Source organism: Colias philodice, chromosome 17 (genome assembly GCF_061535455.1).
Source record: "Colias philodice isolate Cphi_HAF_F1 chromosome 17, ilColPhil1 Martin Lab GWU primary, whole genome shotgun sequence".
Taxonomy (NCBI): Eukaryota; Metazoa; Arthropoda; class Insecta; order Lepidoptera; family Pieridae; genus Colias; species Colias philodice.
The window spans coordinates 8,830,465-8,851,626 of record NC_143102.1 but is presented as its reverse complement, the minus strand read 5'-3'; the positions used below and the strand labels follow the sequence as shown (position 1 = coordinate 8,851,626).

The 21,162-nt window shown below is 36.4% G+C and overlaps 1 protein-coding gene across 7 annotated transcripts in view; it reads right to left on the bottom strand.

Annotated features, from left to right (window-relative positions):
• Positions 1-1,206: 1,206 nt before the first annotated feature.
• Positions 1,207-21,162, bottom strand: part of aPKC (protein kinase C iota type) — a 189,828-nt gene continuing 169,872 nt past the window's right edge. For all 7 annotated transcript variants that reach the window (XM_089705569.1, XM_089705563.1, XM_089705566.1 and 4 more), the window contains 11 exons: positions 16,734-16,784; positions 13,468-13,553; positions 12,852-13,051; positions 11,781-11,937; positions 11,094-11,314; positions 10,420-10,600; positions 8,951-9,163; positions 8,388-8,555; positions 7,269-7,384; positions 6,809-6,932; positions 1,207-4,890 (listed from right to left, as the gene is read on the bottom strand). In XM_089705569.1, the coding sequence (XP_089561695.1) occupies positions 6,845-6,932; positions 7,269-7,384; positions 8,388-8,555; positions 8,951-9,163; positions 10,420-10,600; positions 11,094-11,314; positions 11,781-11,937; positions 12,852-13,051; positions 13,468-13,553; positions 16,734-16,784 (1,481 nt within the window). In that variant the 3' untranslated portion in view covers positions 1,207-4,890; positions 6,809-6,844. The remainder of the gene's footprint in view (positions 4,891-6,808; positions 6,933-7,268; positions 7,385-8,387; positions 8,556-8,950; positions 9,164-10,419; positions 10,601-11,093; positions 11,315-11,780; positions 11,938-12,851; positions 13,052-13,467; positions 13,554-16,733; positions 16,785-21,162) is intronic.

Below are 21,162 nucleotides of genomic sequence, written 5' to 3'. Positions count from 1 at the left end.
AGCTCGCAAGACACGAGATCGCTATGCTTTTACGACAACAAGACATAGATAGTTATTAATAGTGATAAATTGAGTAAAATCTCAATAAAAGTTAAGAAAAGGTTATTTTCTAAGGCTAAGAAAAGGCGCTGGATTACGTACAAGTGAAACTTAACGTAATATATTTCCAATAGGTAACTAGTAACGCATCATTCTATATAATATCAGATATGGACTAGATTCGATAGTTGGTATACTTTAAATCGTTATTGGTAGAAGTAGTAGAAGGTTTTAGATTTGGAACTTAACATTATAATTCCGACGTCATATTGTGGTTTAGAGGTTACTTTTTATTGAAGTAAAAATTTGAAACCCTGGTGGGAGTGATCCAGCTTTGAATTTTCCTTTACATACTATGAAATCAATTTAATTCTAGTTGTGTTTTTATTTTATAGTGGAGCAATTTTAATAGGTAAAATTTGACTTCTGCCAGTTTTATCTTTCTATGGAGGTGACCTGCTTAAGAACATCGATTAAATTGAATGAGTCGATACGGACTTGAAACATATGAGAATTTTAAAAATTATCAGGTGAATCTGTCCCATTACATTTCTATCATTCGTAAGTTTAGGGAGTCTAATAAGACAAGTACATAACTAAATTGCATTTGTCTAGGTGTATTTTTATAGATGGTTAAAATAATAATAAATGTGGCGATATTTGTTCATAACTAATCAATGCATTCGATTTTATTTATCAGTTTTCGATTTTCAGAGTAAAATCCCTGTTTACTGACGCAAAATTGTAACGACGTTCAGTTTTTAAGATCGGACATTATTAGTGAAAGCAAATCGTAAAATTACTCGTATCGGTCATTATTAAAATCGTGAAAAAAAGTTAAGCAATTGTGTAGTTCTAAAAAAAGGAAAAATATATTATTTTATGCCCGCCGTTACAAGGTTACGTTGCTGAATTTTAATCCATCAGTCCTCGGAATCACAGACACAATAGAAAATCTATTGTGTCGCGCCCCGATCGGGGCTTACGGTGGTCAATGGGTGAAGTGTCAATTGTTAGCTAATAAAATGATATGGATAAAACCTTAAAAAATATTTTTTATCTTTCGTGTAGTTACTTGATTTGAACCAAAATCAAAAGTGGAAGGGTTATTAAGGTGGCTTAATATTACGTGGTATGTGGTTTATCATGCAAAGAAAAAAAACACAATTCAGATTAATCTTTCTTTATTTTCATTTAAGCATAGAATAGTACAGTATCTCAAGTCCTCCAGTCTAATTTGACAATAAGTCGCGATCACGCACCAAGCAGTTCACAATGAATCGTAACAAGTAACATTATTTTATCGGCGTTTGAATACAAAGGAAGATATACAATAAAAATAAAGAACCACACCTAAATTAAAAATACAGAGTCACAAAAATTGCATTACCTTAAACATTGGTTCGTTCACTTAAAATAATAACACAAAAGTATACTGTTTGTTCTACATAAAAATATCGGAAAGAAGTATATCTTGTACGATCGTTCCTTACAATAACATATTACCGATAATCGTTTTACATGCAATTAGTACCTTATAAACAACAATATACATTTGAAAAATTAAATTTAACAAAGTGTCACGAACGCTTCAATATAATATAGCGCCGCATTACAAAGTGTGATGTCTATAAAATTTAACGATAAGAACGCGCCAATACAAACATAAAGTGGAATGTTATCTAACAACTAAAAGTTAATACTTAAGAGTACTTTAATAATATTTAAATACTTATTTATAGTAAAAATTATACAAAACAACAGCAGGCCCGGGCGAGGACACAACACAGACTCGGCAACGCAAGTCAGTAACCACAACATGTATAACGAACAATCACATCTGTCTCAAGCGAAACGACTGAAGACGCATTATCATAATATTTAGGGGAGAAAATCGACGCGCGTGTGAAAAAACACTAAATTATCGTGCAAAATATCTAATAGATAGGTTCATACTACACACTATTTAGAATAGTCGTGGACATTTGCGCGAACCCGCGGACCGTCACAGATTACGATATTATTCTCATATAATAGTCTTTTCCTACGTTAACAATATTACATAATAATCCAATAATTATATTATTTTACGAGATTTTTTGTTTATAATTATACAATTTTAGTTTCGTATCAGTGCTCATTAATATACGGTTAATTTGTAAAATTCGTTGGCTACCTAACGAGTAACGTTCGCTATGAGAGGAGAAAAGGATCTACGAGGAAGGGATTACAATATATTATTTGGTGCAAAGTTCCGCACCGAAGTAACGTAGGGCTAAATATTACAAATGAGGTATACTTTACCACGCTAGGCTAATCGAGTAACCGTTAATTATATGAGGGTGACGTTTTCAAAGTACGATAATACTTGTACCGTAACAATAATCGAGTGATGGCTCTAAACCGGCGGTATCTAGCATTCATATACAAAATTTACACAAGCGTACGAAAGCCGTGAAAAATATTTATTTACAGTAACACCAACAATATTATCGTTCTGTATCTGTATCGACGGGCGATGTTCGATGCACTTCACTATTATGTACATTGACGATTGCGTTAATAAATATAAATTTATGTGTAGATTTGTGACCGAATTACTCAAGATGGAAGTACAATGGCGTTTCCGCGATGTAAATGACTTAGAGCTAGAACAACGCGAGTCGAATGTATGACGTCACGAGTACAACGCACTACACTTAGTCTAACACTAAAGCTCTGCGGGCAAATGGCGCCGGCGCAGAGTTGTCACTACGTTTAATTCCTTACGTGCCTTCAGAGCAGACGAACTGCCGATATACTTAAATACATTTACATATTTTATTGCTCGTAAATTAACGTTACACATTTATACGTGACATTTAAATTTCCTATTTACCATCGCCGAGACGGGATGCGCTATATCGAATTTTATATAATAGTTTAGAGACGTTGTTTAAATTTTAGAATGTTTATATATTGTACATAATAAATGGCGTTTCTTTTAGAAAGCCGACATCGACTACGTAAATCACAAAAATATGAACCTTATACAGTATATAACGTTATATAGTACAATTAACGTCAATGTTATATACATGAAAGCGTTTCGTGCCAAAGTACGGACTTTGGTTTGTGTCAACTAACTTTACAATAATAGGAGAAAACATTATTATATTATACTAGCAAATGTGTGCGATCCGTTTGTCAATATAATTTATTAATTTTTATCGTAATTACAAAAAAAGCTTCTTTATATAAGGGGAACTAGTCAACTCATAAAAAAATATTTTTGTAAAATAAACACTATACTTTCTAGCAATAGTTCCCTCTTTCAAATTAAATAAGTTAAAATTGAAGTGAAAAAAGTACCATTAAATTAATCTTGGAAATTATCTTTGAAATATTTTTCAATAAACTTTTATACAGATCGCACACGATACATATTATAATATTATAATATATAATCTAACAATAACGTTACATCGTATGTACACAATATAGCCAATTCATATGTCTGTCTACCGCTGCCCCCAAACCCCAATTCTCAATATATTTGAGCACCAAATGCGTTGAATGCAATACAAAGTCAATTCCCTTATTTTTTCCTCATTACCGTCTGTCCCAAACATTTAGGCACCATGTTTTATTAAACATCGATACATTGGAATGTTAAAATAATTATAAAAATAATACAAAATTGGAATACTGTTATAATACGATTAAAAATATCATAAAGTTTTAAACACTTAGTAATAATATTGTAAAATATTGAAAAAGTATTTAATGCTAATACAAGAATATAATACTTAGAAATTAATATTATAAGTGAAAATAAACATAAGTACAAAGTCATTATTTTTATATGTCGTGTCACAAAATGTCTGCATCGAATGTAACAACGCGTCGTGATTGTTTTTTGCGTTGTGATTGATGTAATACTGGATTTGTTTGATGTGTTATATCGAGTGATTGTTGAGATGTTCCGGGTGATTGTTGAGTCACACTCAATGATTGTTGAGAAATACCGGGTGATATTTGAGTTATGTCGAATGATTGTTGAGATGTACCGGGTGATTGTTGAGTAACGCTAAAGCGTCGCGGAATGGTAGGTAATTCTTCAATTACATGGAAAGATTGTTGAGAAGTACTCGGCAATTGTTGAGTTACGCTAAAATACTGTTTCGATGTACCCGGTGATTGAGTTACACAGAAATAATGTTGAGCAGGGCTCAACGTTTGTTGAGTTACATTGAAATACTGTTGAGATACGTCAGGCGAATGTTGAGCAACGCTAAAACATTGTTGACAAAAACCGGGCGATTGTTCTAAACCACTTTGAGTTATACAAGATGATTTTTGCGTTATTTTGAACGATTGTTGAGGCGTACATGTCGGAAGTTGAGTTGCATGTGTCGATTGTTTTGTCTGAAGTTGAGATGTACTCAACAATTGTTGAGTTTCACTCATAATTTGTTGAGTTCTAACTTTTGACTCTTGCGATGTACTCAACAATTGTTGAGTTGCGTCTTTCGATTGTTGACGCGTCGATGGATCACGTACTTCAATAGCACGTTGAGTTCCATGTTGTATGAATTGAGTGTTTTGTATATGTTGTTGAGTGACATGTTGTATTCCGTGTTGAGTGACAGTTTGCGTTTCATGTTGATTTCCATGTTTTATGTGTTGAGTGTGTTGTTGAGTGACATGTTGAGTGTGTTGAGTGTGTTGAGTGTGTCGAGTGTGGTGTGCGCGAGTGCGTCAGTTGAGCGGCAAGCAGAACATGTGCTGCAGCAGCGTGGGCTTGCGCGCGGGCCGCTCCGAGCACACAGAGTCGTAGTCGGAGGACGACGACTCGCCGTACCCGTACGCCTGTAGATACAAGTATTTATTTATTTATTTAAATACTTTATTGTACTGCCAAAAAAAATTACAAAAAGAAAACTTATACTAAAAGAAGACACAGCACAGATGGCGGCCTTATCACTTATAAGTGATTTCTTCCAGGTTTGATCAGATAATATAATAGAAAAAGGAGGTGGGTAAAAAGTAAACGCAATAATTATGTAATATAATACTAATACAAAAAAATACTAATAAATATACTATAAATAATACATAGATATAATAATAGATATCATATATACATATATACCTATAATTGTATATACATACCATAAGTAAAATAAATACAAGTGTGTTCATGTTAATTGTTCAAATTTATGATTTGGGTATTAAAATTTCAAAGCTTTAGGGCACAAAAAGGACTCGAGTATTTTTTATTATAACCTAGTTTTTATGGCCCTGTATTAAGAAATGTAAAATTAATTGTAAACTCAAATGCGACGTAGTTAATAACAAATTAATAAATATATTTCTTTGTTTGAATTGTTGTAATAGAGGTTAAGGTAGGTTTCGATTGTCATGTAAGACAGTGAACACAATTTAGTAGTATTGTGGGGGTGGGATTATACCTGCTTTGGGTGGGGGTGGGATTATAACTGCTGTGGGTGGGGGTGGGAAGTTACCTGCTGTGGGTGGGGGTGGGAAATTACCTGCAGTGGGTGGGGGTGGGAAGTTACCTGCTGTGGGTGGGGGTGGGAAATTACCTGCAGTGGGTGGGGGTGGGAAGTTACCTGCAGTGGGTGGGGGTGGGAAGTTACCTGCAGTGGGTGGGGGTGGGAAGTTACCTGCAGTGGGTGGGGGTGGGAAGTTACCTGCAGTGGGTGGGGGTGGGAAGTTACCTGCAGAGGGTGGGGGTGGGTTATACCTGCTGTGGGTGGGGGTGGGAAGTTACCTGCAGTGGGTGGGGGTGGGAAGTTACCTGCAGAGGGTGGGGGTGGGTTATACCTGCTGTGGGTGGGGGTGGGAAGTTACCTGCAGTGGGTAGGGGTGGGAAGTTACCTGCTGTGGGTGGGGGTGGGAAATTACCTGCAGTGGGTGGGGGTGGGAAGTTACCTGCAGTGGGTGGGGGTGGGAAGTTACCTGCAGTGGGTGGGGGTGGGAAGTTACCTGCAGAGGGTGGGGGTGGGTTATACCTGCTGTGGGTGGGGGTGGGAAGTTACCTGCAGTGGGTGGGGGTGGGAAGTTACCTGCAGTGGGTGGGTTATACCTGCTGTGGGTGGGGGTGGGAAGTTACCTGCAGTGGGTGAGGGTGGGAAGTTACCTGCAGTGGGTGGGGGTGGGAAGTTACCTGCAGTGGGTGGGGGTGGGAAGTTACCTGCAGTGGGTGGGGGTGGGAAGTTACCTGCAGAGGGTGGGGGTGGGTTATACCTGCTGTGGGTGGGGGTGGGAAGTTACCTGCAGTGGGTGGGGGTGGGAAGTTACCTGCAGAGGGTGGGGGTGGGTTATACCTGCTGTGGGTGGGGGTGGGAAGTTACCTGCAGTGGGTGGGGGTGGGAAGTTACCTGCAGAGGGTGGGGGTGGGTTATACCTGCTGTGGGTGGGGGTGGGAAGTTACCTGCTGTGGGTGGGGGTGGGAAATTACCTGCTCTGGGTAGGGGTGGGAAGTTACCTGCTGCCTGCTGTGGGTGGGGGTGGGAAATTACCTGCTCTGGGTAGGGGTAGGAAATTACCTGTTGTGGGTGGGGGTGGGAAATTACCTGCTCTGGGTAGGGGTGGGAAGTTACCTGCTGTGGGTGGGGGCGGGAAGTTACCTGCGTGGGTGGGGGTAGGAAGTTACCTGCTGTGGGTGGGGGTGGGAAGTTACCTGCTGTGTGTGGGGGTGGGACTGTACCCCACGTCTGTGGGGGTTGGAATGTACCCCACGTCTGTGGGGGTGGGATATTACCTGCTGTGTGTGTGGGTGCAGCAGACAGGCGTGTTGTCACACGCAGTCCTCGAGCGACATCAGCAGCGGGTTCACGTACTCGAAGCCTTCGAACTCGCTCTGGTCGATGTCCGCTATCTCCGTGCTGAAAGGTGTTTCATTTTTTATTACGAGAATGTTCATAGTTTGTTTAGTTTTTCATTGCAGTTTGCTAAATTATTTTGTATTTCGAAAAAATTAAGACTGTAAAATTAAATTCATTTATAAAATAGGTATTTGAGTTATATTATTGTTGGTGTAAGTTCAAAAAAAAAGGAGGAGGTTATCAATTCGGCCGGTATGTTTTTTTTTAGTTTATTTAAGAGCAACTCAACTTTACTAAAAAACTAACCAAAATTATTATTTTTGGTTAAATAGAAACAACTACTAACACAAGCGGTTAAATGTTAAGTTCAAGTTTAAGTTTTAATTGTTAACTTACTCATTATCAGGCGTCAAATGCACGGGTTCATCCGTGAACTCTGGCGGGAAGTTGGCGAGATCCCGCTCGCCCTCCAGCCGCGGCTTGAACGGCGGGACCACTTGCTTTTGCTCCAACTGGAATTTATATTGTTAGTTTATATAAATTTATAAATAATAGAAAAAATTCGATCACGAGGCGGGACTCGAACCCGCATCCTTTCAAGCCAATCCGGGGCGGATGCCTGACCAATTCAGCCACTCGTGACCCGCCAGAGCAATCGAATTTATTCTATTCTTTCAGTTTTATGTGTCTAAGGGACACACCGCGTAGTTTATATCAACCAACTGGAATAACTTCATTAAAATAAAAATTGTTACATAAAATACAAATAAATTGAAATTGCTCAGACACTTTTGGTATAGTGTTCAAAGGCAGTGTACATTTGGAGGTGAAAAATTAGTTAATGCGCTTTAATATAGTGTAAGTAAGCTTATTATCGCATTTTACTTGTTTCCAATTTAAGAGAAGACTGAAATATTTGTAAAAGTCTGGTCTTATTTAATTATTAATAGATCATTCATTTTGATTGGTTTGAAATTAACATTAATTAGCCATAAAAATATTAAAATCTAATTCTGTTTCAACCGTTGTACATTGTGAGAATATAATATGAAATTCATTTAGATTTGTTATACGCTAAATAATGACACTAAATTCATGTTTTTACTACGGGTGTTGTAGCTATTATCAGTCGGAATAATCAGCAATATTAGACGGTTTTTTACGATCTGGGTTTTCTAACATTGATTTAAATTCAAATAACATATATTAGCAAGAACGTATAGATGTTATGATTACAATGTGGCTAATTTTACCCATTTGTGTGTGCAAATATTATAATTCCTAGGTATATTAAAGTTAAAAAAAAGACGGGTTGCACTCCGGGAGTGCCGGCAGAAGTGAAAACTTGATTATTAACGTTGAGCATGTTTGATATTTTGGAATGGTATCCGTCTTACGCTTTTTCGATCAGGTCACGTGTCCTGACGCGAGTTTAAGATTTTATACCCATTACAGAAAAAGTGCTCAACGCCGCTAAAGAAGTTTTCACTTCAAAAAAACCCATAAAATCCTCACCATCTCCCACTCGATGCTCTTGAAGAAGGGATGGCTGACAATATCCAGGAACCCCCCCTCCCCACACCCGAGCCGCTCCGAAGGGCTCTTGTTGAGGAAGCCCTTCAGCACTGATGCTGCTTTCACTGAGAGGGAACGTGGTATACGGATCGTCTTTTCGAGGATCACCTGGAATTGAGATGGGGATGGGATAGTAAAGTTGAAATAGTAAAAAAGTTTCATTAGGATTATCTGGCACACGGGAATTAGGTTTATTCATAATTATTTATTTGTATAAACATGGTATACAACATGTTACAAGGTATTTTGGAGGTTTTTCAATAAAAAAAATTTAAATTAAGACAATATGGCCTGAAATTACAAATATAGTGCAGCTGCGCCAAAGTTGTATAAATGTTTGTTTGTGTTTGTGTATAGTTTACACAAAATAATACGCAAGGTACACTAAACTTAGCTATTTATGAATTACGAAAAACACAAGCATATTATATTTAGACTACACACAAAAAACGGAAAGCGTAATCAAAATACTGTTTAGGTAGAATAGATTAATGGGCACAAACCTGGAACAAATAGTCCTCCGTGTTCTGATCAGGGTTGTCAGCTGCATGCGAGATGTCGAAGGGCGATCTGCCGGCCAGCATCTCATACGTGAGCACCCCGAGCGCCCACCAGTCCACAGAGAAGCCGTACTCCTCGCCGCGGAGGATCTCCGGCGCTATGTAGTTGGGAGTGCCGCAGAATGTGGAGGTGGTGTCCCCGGGACGGACTCCCTCCTGGGAAGGAGAAAAATAAGTCAAACATAATGGAAATAGACCGGGAGATACTGACACAAAATTTCGAGTCATTTGTAACAGGATGGCGGTTCTACAGGGGTCTTAGTACGCAATGACAAAAAGAAAAACGATGGCGTGAACGCTGGTACCGGCGGCTTAGTCGCGTGGGCGTTAGTCGAACTCGTCGGAAAATAGCGAAAGTCAAACGATTTGTAACAGTATGGCACTTATTTTTCCTGTAAGTTTGAGGATCAACAAATATAAATACAAAATTTCAAAGATCTATGTGTTGGAAATCTTCACTTATATAAATTAATAATAAATTAAGTTTTCAAGTATGACAGCACTTTTTACCCCTACTAGAAGTATGGCAAATATAATAATGGTCACATTTTATCAAATACTCTCCAAAAATCCAAATGCAATACTGGTACAAAAAGTTTGGCGAAATAAAAATTTTTTGCAGATTTTCGGCGGTATGGCGACCATTTGGAATCGTCCGAAAAGTATGGCATGGCGATTTTCGTAAATGGCTGCACGACGATAGTTACCTGTGCAAAAGTTAGCCTGGTACAAATGGTTGAATGATTGTTTTATTTAAATCAACACATTCGCATCGGTATGGCGGGCTGTAAGTCACACCGGAAAAGTATGGCATGACACTACCGCCTACTACTTTTTTATGGGCTATCGGTAAATTCTAAAATTTTTGTGTTACAAATCGTTTGACTTTCGCTATTTTTCCGACGAGTTCGACAAACGCCCACGCGACTAAGCCACCGGTACCAGCGTTCACACCATCATTTTTCTTTTTGTCATTGCGTACTAAGACCCCTGTAGAACCGCCATCCTTGTTACAAATGACTCGAAATTTTGTGTCAGTATCTCCCGGTCTAAAATATTAGATATAGAGCGTGAATCTCTTGCATATACAGTAAAGTTAACGATAATAGGCAAAAAATTTTGAATCGGTCAAATACAGGGTACAGTACTGGAAGCAAATGAATTTCAGAATGGACTTGATTGGAAAAATTATGTTAAATTTAATGCATCTCAATTATTTATAACTGCAATGCAGTTACAGTTCTTATAATAAAAGTTCAATATAGCACAATTTACGTTTTTTTATTAAAATAAATAATAATAATGTCTCATCACAGCATGTATCACGATAGACGCGTTAAATGACGCGCTCGTGCAGCAAGTGCCACGAAAGATCTGTTAGGGGCTACACACACGTCAAGTACCACAGTTACCTTGCACATGCCGTAGTCAGTGAGTTTGATGTGCCCCTCGTGGTCCAGCAGCACGTTGTCCAGCTTCAGGTCGCGGTAGATAACTCCACGCTCGTGCAAGAAGTGTAGCGCGAGAGATATCTCCGCGGCGTAGAAACGTGCGTGCTCTTCGGGGAGACGACGTTGACGTTGCATGTGGAACCTGAAATGTTACATATTAATATTAAACCGTAATACTCGATAATTTATGTAGTTTTGCACATATACGTATAGAAAAACATCATAATATTGCAGAAGGTAATATTTAAACGTTTCGGATGGCACGCAGCGCGCGTGCTCAGCGAGCTAGCGCTGCTGACGTTGCGTAGTACCCTAACATGGGAACATTAGGAACTTTAGGCGCGGGTCAAACACAAGCGGCGCGGGCGCGGGCGTGCCATAAGCTCACCTCTTGAATCTGTTTTGTACCACGTCCTTCTTATACATTTTGTATCTTATACATGTCGATATTCCAATAAAGAAAGATGTACACTCACATCAAGTCTTCTCCCCGCACAAACTCGATCACAAAGAACAAGCGACTTGGGGTTTGGAAGCAGGAGTGTAGCCCCACAAGGAAGGGGTGGTTGGAAGCCGTTTCTAACACGTGCTTCACTACATAAACGATATCCCAATAAAGAAAGATGTACACTCACATCAAGTCTCCTCCCCGCACAAACTCGATCACAAAGAACAGGCGACTTGGCGTCTGGAAGCAGGAGTGTAGCCCCACAAGGAAGGGGTGGTTAGACGCAGTTTCAAACACGTGCTTCTCTGTTTGCACCCAGTCGATGTCTTCGTCATCTGTCACTAATGCTTTCTTGATCACCTTCATAGCGTACACGCGTTTTGTCCGCTTCAGTTCCACCATGAGCACCTGGTTTTAAAGCTTATTAGGGTGTTTTCTTGTAATTTTACTGGGTATTTACGTGGCATTTTACATTATATATTCACCAAAAGTTGGCTAAAAGTTTTTAATACATTATGGACTGGTATAATTATGGCCATGTTTTTAAGAAGTTTGATGGTGATGATACGGATTATTTAGCCAATAGAGTTGTAAAAGAAGAAAATGTTGAAGAAATTAACTAATATAATATGATATGATTGGGAATTTAGAACTTTTGTAGCAGAAAAAAAAAATACATTTCGCACAGCTTAACAACTAAAGTGGTAAAATATATTGAAGTTGACCAATATGATTTTTTTCTTTCTTGTCTTCTTCATTTTTACAATTACGTCCATTTATTTTTCCTGTTTGCCGTTTCTTCCTTATCTTTCCAAATTTACCATTCCTTCCTCACAACACATCTACATCCTTACAATCTTTCTTTTCCGCTTACCTTAGCATACGACCCTCTGCCGATAACCCTGATGAGCTCGAAGTCTTCCAGCGAGTACTGTCTCTGCGAGCCGGGCTCCAGGTCCTCACTGCGCGCGGGCGCCGCCACCGGCGCGGGCGGAGTCTCCGGCAGCGGGGGCTCCGGCTCTGCGCGCGATCTGAAAGAATATACGAGAAGTTGAGCGTTTAAGAATAAGAATAGAATAAAATACATTTATTAGAATAAGATTATACATTCAAGTAGAAGATAGGTTTCATACCTAACGAAAAAGAATTGTCTTAGCCATTCAAGTAGTGTTTCATTGCAACTTTTAGTATGAATTCCAATCGGCATTCACCATTATTCTGATTTAAACGAATTGCCTTATATCAAACATTCTTTGTACGTACCAGTTCGAAACTGGAACGAATAGTTTTTGACGTGACAACGTCTTATAATTCGATAGAGCCGGTTGCAAGCACGAAAAAACATGACTCATGCGGCGTTACCTCGCTCTGAGGCGTTCCATGTTAGGTTTGAAGTGCAAGCGAGAGCGCGGAACGAGCGACAAAGAAGCACAATCGGACGTTGTCACGTTCAACTATCGTAAGTAAACCGACTTTACAGACAACCAATTTTTTTTCCATACCTAACGAGGACCAAGATTTTAGAAATCGTACTATTTGAATGTATGATGAGACAATTAACGACGAAAATTTTTGATGACAGTGAAAATTTTTTTGACAAACTTAGTGATGTTTTGATTACATAACAAGAGTTTAGCAATTAAAGTATTACTTGAATGGATAAGGCAATTGTTTTAAAGCCTGACAAACATTATGTGTACATATTTGAAAATACTTTTAGTTCATTGGTAACATTGCGTTAAGATTAATAAAACATCATAAATGTTAAATACCATTTATAACTTTATATTAAATTTTCTTAGAGCATTATTTCCATGCCTATAACTTGATGAGATGCACGTCTTATTAAAATTCACTTATTAAAATCAATATCTAACTTGTAAGTTAGATATTGATGGCTATGGTGTACCATAGCCATTACTACAAACTATAAACAAAACATTACCTGACAGACGCCGCTCTTCCCAGGGTGCTTTCTCCATTCGCGTCATCCTTAACCTCGATGGGGTCCACGTGCTCGTTGGAGCAGGGCTTCTGCACGAGCTTGTGGCACTTCTTGTGCACCAGCAGCTTGCACTGGATGCACTTGAAGCCCTGCCGCCCGAGGCCCCATATACGGTCCTGGCAATATGCGCAGAACGCTCTCTGGAAGTATATAAATGGTTTTTTAGTTTAATATTTATAATAATAGTAGGACTAGAGACGAAGGTCGCGGACGTATTGATGCGTAGGAATCTGACATAAGGAAAAGGGCCGTGGATATCAATACAAGATTTTTCCCCTTAAAAAAAAGTAGAGACGAAGTAAAATTCGTAGCTATGTAAACTTTTTCAGAATCGATATCAGACTTGATTGAACGATATTTTTCAATATAAACAAGGCTATAAAACATTTTTTAGACTTAAAAGATTCAGCTGTCTAGACTCTCAATTTACATATTGATTGATATGCAAATTTAAAAAAGACCGTTCACACGCGAAGTTTGTAGATTAAAATAATAAAATATTGGACAATGAATATGCACATTAGGTACCAGGGCAGCATAAGTGCAAAACACTCACTCTATTAAACCGCTTCGCCTGGAAGATGTGACCGTTAACGCGGTAGAGCTTCCGCCACCGGCGCGCTCCCCTCCTGTATATGCTTCCTGAAACAAAACGACAGTTAGTGACCTCTTGCAACCTTATAATTGCCTGGTACTTTCATATTCATAAAAGGAAGAATATTAATTTGATGACTTTTTATTTTATTTACGAGCCTACTTTTAGCTTATTTTTCACGTATGAGTTTATGATTATAATTTACTTTTCTTATGTACCTACTAATAACTATTATAATATACCTAAACAAAATAATTAAAGAACATTTATGAATAACTCTTTGTTAAGCTAACGTGAAAACACATCGCTTTTACTAGGTATTATATATTTCACTTTTATAGTTTTAAAGTATTATTTTACTTAATTGTAAGGAAATCTAATCAAATCTGAAGCAAAATCTTTGAAACCGCTTGTACTTATAACTCTAAATCACCCGAATATCACCCCTATTTCTATTCACACAGCAAATTAGCAAGGCTAAAATAAACTACAACATAATCATCATAGTGAACTTCAAACAGAAGACATTAACCAGTGTTCCAAATCTCTTTGCAGTGCATTCCGTTGATATTATTCGCAGTGTATTTGAGGAGAGTATTGTTTGTGCTGTGCTTAGCGTTAATCAGATTTGCATCTCGTGAACCGACCGTCTTTTCTTAATCTTGTAATGTCTCATATCGTGTGGAAATATTTGAAGTTTACATATTATGGTTGTGAACGTCTGAACGGTGGAATAGTTACTAGTATCGAAAATACCATTTGAATAATTGTGTACTGTATACTATACTTGTAATTTTAAATATTTTCCCAAACTCAGTTTATACTGTAGATAAGATTCGTACACGCTCCTTGTTTATGTTAAAACTTAAAATAAGTTAATAAAAATGAAACGTGAGCAATACCGTAAATTATCCATTTACAAAGCCACTACCATAATATAACCCGTCTGACCTTTAACGTATTTCAGAACTATCACCACTATATCCTTTTAACCCATTTAAATCACAAAACAAATCACACCTGTTAAATGTTGCAGCACTTGATAAGAACAAGACATTGGTTGGGCACGGCATGGTCTCCACTGAGCCGTTGCCTATCGACAGATATTCCTATCTTATCGAAAATCGACTTTACCTCGTTAATAAGAAATCAATTTCTTTTCCAAACACTCATATCAGGGACTGTCATAATATTCGTGTAATTCGATTTATTTTTATGAAGCTGAATGAACGTCATTGTTTTGAGAAAAATTTTGATGATTCAAGGTATGTTTTTAGTATTACTAGAGTTTTGATCACATAAAGTTTTGATGATGCTTTGAACACTTAAACTGTTTAAAGTTGATAGCTATGTATAATAACAGTTACATGCCAGGAAAGTACAATGTTTATCTCTGATATTTTACATTCAAATCTAAATACAAGATAATTACAGAGTGATAAAATTATTTCTATCCGTAGTGTTTCTTAGACTAGATACCATTACATATAATTTAACTGCGAGCTGTTGACATGAAATCCAAACCATCAATTAACAAGGCGAATGCACAGCTATCGCGTTTCCCATCTCGAGACATTTATCTTGCAAATTTCGATTACTCCCCTCCCTAATAACATTCATGACTCTGTAAGCAGTGGAGCTGTGTGGAAATATTAACGTTTGTCTTCCGAACACGAGGTAGACAAATTCATGAATATATTATATTGACGATTGGAATGCTCAAACTGTGAAGCTTTATTTAGTTGAGTAAAGTTTGTCCGCATGAATTATTACGAATGTTTAACATATCTGTATGTGTAACTCCGCCCGCGGCTTCGTCCGCTTTGTCTAAAACCTAATAAATTATATACTAAAACCTTCCTCTTGAATCACTCATCTATTAAATAAAAGAAGCTATTAAAAACAATTAAAACCAGCATCAAAATCCGTTGCGTAGTTTTAAAGATTTAAGCATACATCTAGGGACATAGGGACAGAGAAGACGACTTTGTTTTATAATATGTAGTGACGAGTATTCTGTTATGTATTTAAAAACCGTAACAAGTAAGATACGTAACTTATTTAACCAAATTAAATATTACATGTAACAGTTTAGTTTATTTGCAATACAATATTCCATTACATTACTGCCAAACATTTCCTTGACTATAAGCTCGACACAATAAGCCGGGCCAATAGATTGAGGTCCATAGGTTTATTCACGTGTTTAATGGCAAAATATACGAAACAAATCTATACAAAATTGAATAAAACCCACGCGGCAAAGTGAAATAGAGCGAAAAACATTTCTTATTTGTTGTGATACTCGGTAACGATACAATCTATACTAATATTATAAAGCTGAAGAGTTTGTTTGTTTGTTTGTTTGAACGCGCTAATCTCGGGAACTACTGGTCCGATTTGAAAAATTCTTTCGGTGTTAGATAGCTCATTTATCGAGGAAGGCTATAGGCTATATATAATCACGCTACGACCAACAGGAGTGGAGCCACGGGGGTGAAACCGCGCGGAGCAGCTAGTATATAATATACAGTATACACACAAAGTTGACTTTGACCTAGAATACGTGACATTTTCTCATTCCTACCACTTAAATATTAAATAAGCGTACACCTTGAATAATTCTAGTTTCGTAGCACACGACGGTGCGAGGAAAATGGCTCTTATAAGCTAACAATCGTACTTTTGCGGGCTGGAAACGTTGGGAATATCGTCGTTGGCTTCTGGAGCGTGGGAGGTACCTACTCGTATTGTGTTTCTAAGAACTGCTGTATTGTTACTATATGTATCAGGTTCTAGTTACGTTCTATTGATAAACATCTTATTTTATTTTCGTTGGGCACAATTAAATAAGAATTAATGGTTACCATCATTAGTGGTTTTATGTGAAAGTTATTTTCGTTTTTGAAGAATAATGTACATATTAACTTTAGACGTTGTTGATACGTGATATAAATAGGGTAGTATTATAAATTATAATGTTACTAGCTCTTCGGTTCGACTCTGTCAGGTTTTGTGATTTTTTTATGAGTAGTATGCATTTCACAATAATTCTCGTAACAAGAATACGAAATATGCAATATTATGTATTAAGTACTTCAACCAATCTATTACTTCTACTATTAATTCATATCTTTAAGTTAATTTTCGTGCCGTATGGAATTTAGAATAATATAAAGTTTCAGTCTTAAATTTATTTAAGAATATATTAAATTGTTTATACTCACTATCTTCACCAGTACAGGGCATTCCCGGCGCAGCCGGTACATTAGGGAACACTGAAACAATTAAATTATTAAATTAGTAAAAAAATAACGACATAATAAATAAATAGTTAAGTAAATAATAGACACTGGGAAATGAAGTTGCTCTCTATTCTTCAAAGTGTAGAAGCTCTACATTGCATTATCAGTGGTACTTTGCAAACTTTGTGGTAGCGACAGGTAACTTCATGTGTTTACAAGATGGACGTTAAGTGTTTGGATATTTACTGTGCTACGCGAAGATGTAGAGCCACGTAGAGCTGTGGTATTAAAAATGTAGAGTGTTGCTCTATCTATTAATAGAGCTGGGATATTTTACAAGAGCTAGGCTATAAGAAATATCGTCTTCTAGTTTGTTTGTAAATATAAAGTAGAGTCTGTAAATATACATTTTTATTCCGCTGCCTAGTTTTGAATCCCGTAAACGTTTTGATCCAAACTCAATCCGGTTGAAAGCAACTTTATGAATGTTTTACCTTTGATAATATTTCTTTTAATGTTTACAAAAAGCAACCTTACTTTTATTATTTTTAGATTTTTAACTAGAGGAATAAATCTTGATGACTTTCAATAGGACTTTCTTTAAGTTAAAGTTTTACATTTTCTCTCAAGCGTCGATATAAAATATCATTTATTTTCAATTTTTATTACATTTTGCATCGTATTAATTATATAATGAGGGCATGACATGAATTTAAAACAGCGATTATGGAGTTTCTTGTCGGCTCTTCTCTATAGATACTGCTTTCCGAATAAGTGGTAAATGTTAAAAATATGCTATGACGATTCAAAAGTGCTTTTAAAAGAAGTCTAAATTGAATAAACAAGTGTTTGAGTTTGAGTTTTCAAATAATTTTCGTATCATTATTAAATTAGATACGAGCAAAGTTCCTCTGGATTTATAATATTTATCTTGCTTTCGAATAAGCAAACAAACTAATGGTTCAATGTTTTGTATTTGTGTGTACATGAATATGTTATGTGGATCAAATTATTGAATGAATAAAAAAGTCATTGGATCATATGAATCGACGCATTGCATTGCAAATCTTCTTATATATAAAAATGAATCGCAAAATGTGTTGGTAAGCGCATAACTCGAGAACGGCTGAACCGATTTCGATAATTCTTTTTTTATTATATTCCTTGAAGTACGATGATGGTTTTTATGTAGAGAAAACTAAAGTATGTAGTATACTAAACTAGAGTAAATATGTACCACGGGCGAAGCCGGGGCGGACCGCTAGTAATACAATAAAGACAATACTTGAATATATTCAAACTTTAGATAAATTTCGATAAGTTTGGTATGTTATTCTAATCATAATAAACTCAATTTCATAGCAATAATTTTAACGACCTCAAATAGAAACAATCAAATAATATATTTTGGGTAGACAGGTGTTGTAAAACAATAAAAGTCACAATTTTATATCAATTTTTTCTTTTAATTGCCAACAACTTCTTCCTGAAACCACCCTAACAAAACAAAATCAACTTTCCCTTCTCTACCGAACACAACTACAAACTACAATTACATACCACGACTATTCCTGCAATACACCTACGACAGAACCATCCACCAAAAAGGCTAAGTTTACGTTCTTACAAAATTGCATTCCGTCCACGACGAAGCAAAACAAAATCTTCAAGTGACCAAACGTTTCACCTTTGTAATATCGAATGCTCACAACGGATAGGCAATTACTGCCACCATCCGACCCTCTACGTACAGGATTTTTAATTACAACCTCAATTTTGAGCTTTCCGTAAGTCTACGGGTTATTGAATACCGGAGTCCGTACGGGAAAGAGGAAGGAGCTGTTTTGAATATTACGAAACGGTTAGCTTAATCATTATTCGCCTTTGAGCACAGAATACATAATAGTAGCTAAACGCTACAGAACGGACACTCTCCGCCTCCCGCCAAAATTAAACTTACCTCACCCCCGCGCGATCAGACATAAAATGGGCCATATTTTTCTGCAAGGACGATACGCAACGAAGTTTGACAACATTAATCAAATTGACTTAAAGTAATTTTATTATTTTGGATTTGTGATTATCGTTTTTCGTAGAAAATGGTTAGATATTGTGCTGTTTACGGATGTATTTCATTCAAATCATCATCATCATTCAAAAACGCGAATTTTTTTTACGCTAGTCACAAATGTGCCAACCATAAAGCGTTAACACACACATTTGCAGTCTCTACAGTGTGACTGTCAAAACGATCATTTTGTATGGAGTGTCCGGGGTGTGCTTTGAGTTTACAATAGTCGTTCAATGTATTACTAGAGAACTGATCATTTGGTTGTAGCTTTGTATATTGGCGAGCATAAACCACCGAATTCTAACGACAGAAGAAACAGACGTGAAATGCATCTGCTTCATATCCTAATTTCAAATTCAAATTATATTTATTTGCAAGAATGTAGTTATAAATAATTATAGATATTTTAATTACAATATTATGTGGCTAATACATTCTACCCATCGATTGGGTGTGCAAATATTAAAAAAGAAAGTTCATTAATCTAATTATTAAAATGTAGAAAACGGTTTTAAAATAAATAGTACGAATAGTCAAAAATTCAACAAAAATATGTACTTAGTACACATTTTCAAATTTAAAAAGTTAATGACTTCACCGCTTTATCACATTAACCTCTTTCGGATCCATACACTTTATTAAAACAGCGAAGTATCATTGATTTATTTAAAAGCTTTGAAAAAACTTCAGATAAATTACTGCATGTATGTTAGTGTGATAAATTGACCCAGATACGTGTAGTTTCGGGGAAATTTTAATGACCGAGATTGTGTCGCGCGAACCTCGGTCAATTATAACTTGGTGTATTAACCCGATTATTTTGTCCTTTGTCGTGCTATTTTATAACTCATTATTAAATGACTTTTAGCTGTGTGTTTATATTTAATACAGTTAATGAGATTATTATTTTAATTGCTACACGTGTACACATGTTATAATCAACGAAGTATCTTTTTTGAAGTTAGAAATCAAATAAGTGCACACGTGCATTGAAATAAATTATTGATTACTGCTTTTTGTGAAGAAAACTTTAAAGAGAACTGTAGTTTAACCATCAACATCTTTAATAAACGTGTCAATATTATATCCAGAAGTAACTATTACTCTAACATAAAGTAACTATGTATCCTTCATTCAATTGTTTTCTATATAAAGGGCCGATTTTCAAGATAACTAATAATTAGTTAAAAAGTTCAATAGCACGGTGAAACTGTCCTTTGATCAACAATCAACATTAAATTTATTTCAGTATAGTTTAACATTAGATACTGTAATGTTTAAAGAACTAACCACACATGAAGCGGGGCTACACAAAACTCTTCTCAATATAACTAAACTCCCACACCCGCTAATCAACTAGTAACTGGACAGTTAATTACGCTCACTCAATGCATCCGTAGTTAGATAATCGCATGGAAAATTCGTATTTCGGTGGCCATTGATCCACGAGCGCCGATCCGCTCACAAATCCAATGATGGTCAGCTTACATACTCCTACGAATGCGGGGACAATATTTATGGAGCATTTTGTTGATTTATTGTGGAAAAATTATGGTGCATCGGTGAATGAACCAATCGAATTATAGATGTAGAGTTAGGGTAGTCTATTGCATTTTTATTGGATTAAGATGTCTGTAGATTCCGTACGTATGAGCTTATGATGTTTCTATTAAGAAGTTTCTATTTAATTCATAAAAATATATTGAAATGCTTTTTTGTCTGTTATTGTATATATTTTTTATAAAAAAAGAACGGGACTGGTTTCTGTCCATGTTTCTATAATTGAAATTTGATACAAAAAGTCGAAATGCATCGAAAACATCCAGTCGAATTATATATTTAATAGCGTTGAGGTGTAAAATCTCTCAACAGGAAGGTGTTATATCTCTCAACTAAAGGGAAGATTCACGAGTCACTACACTTGCCGGTCATTTCGCTCCAGCTGCTGATGGCCAGATACCATTCTGTTTAATGTGACGAATAAATTTCGCAGGACTGAGGTTTTATAGTCATAAATTAGTATGGTTATTAATTTTGTGGTTAATCTACGTATTACGATTGAATTTTAAATTCAAAATTTGGACAGAAAAAACCGTGTTAGTAACACTATTTATAACTCAAGAACGTGGTGTGAATGTAACTTAGAACCAGAAGGTGGATATAGGATAGAAAAACATACGACCCGGGGCGATCAGCTGGTACTAAATAAGTTCTAGTTTAATAAACAAATATTTGAGTTTGAGTTTGTCATTTTTCTCAGAAATAATAGTAGAAGAACCTCCCTTTTCTAAGCATGAATAAAAGCCATATTTCCGCATTACATAAGGTAATATTTTATTT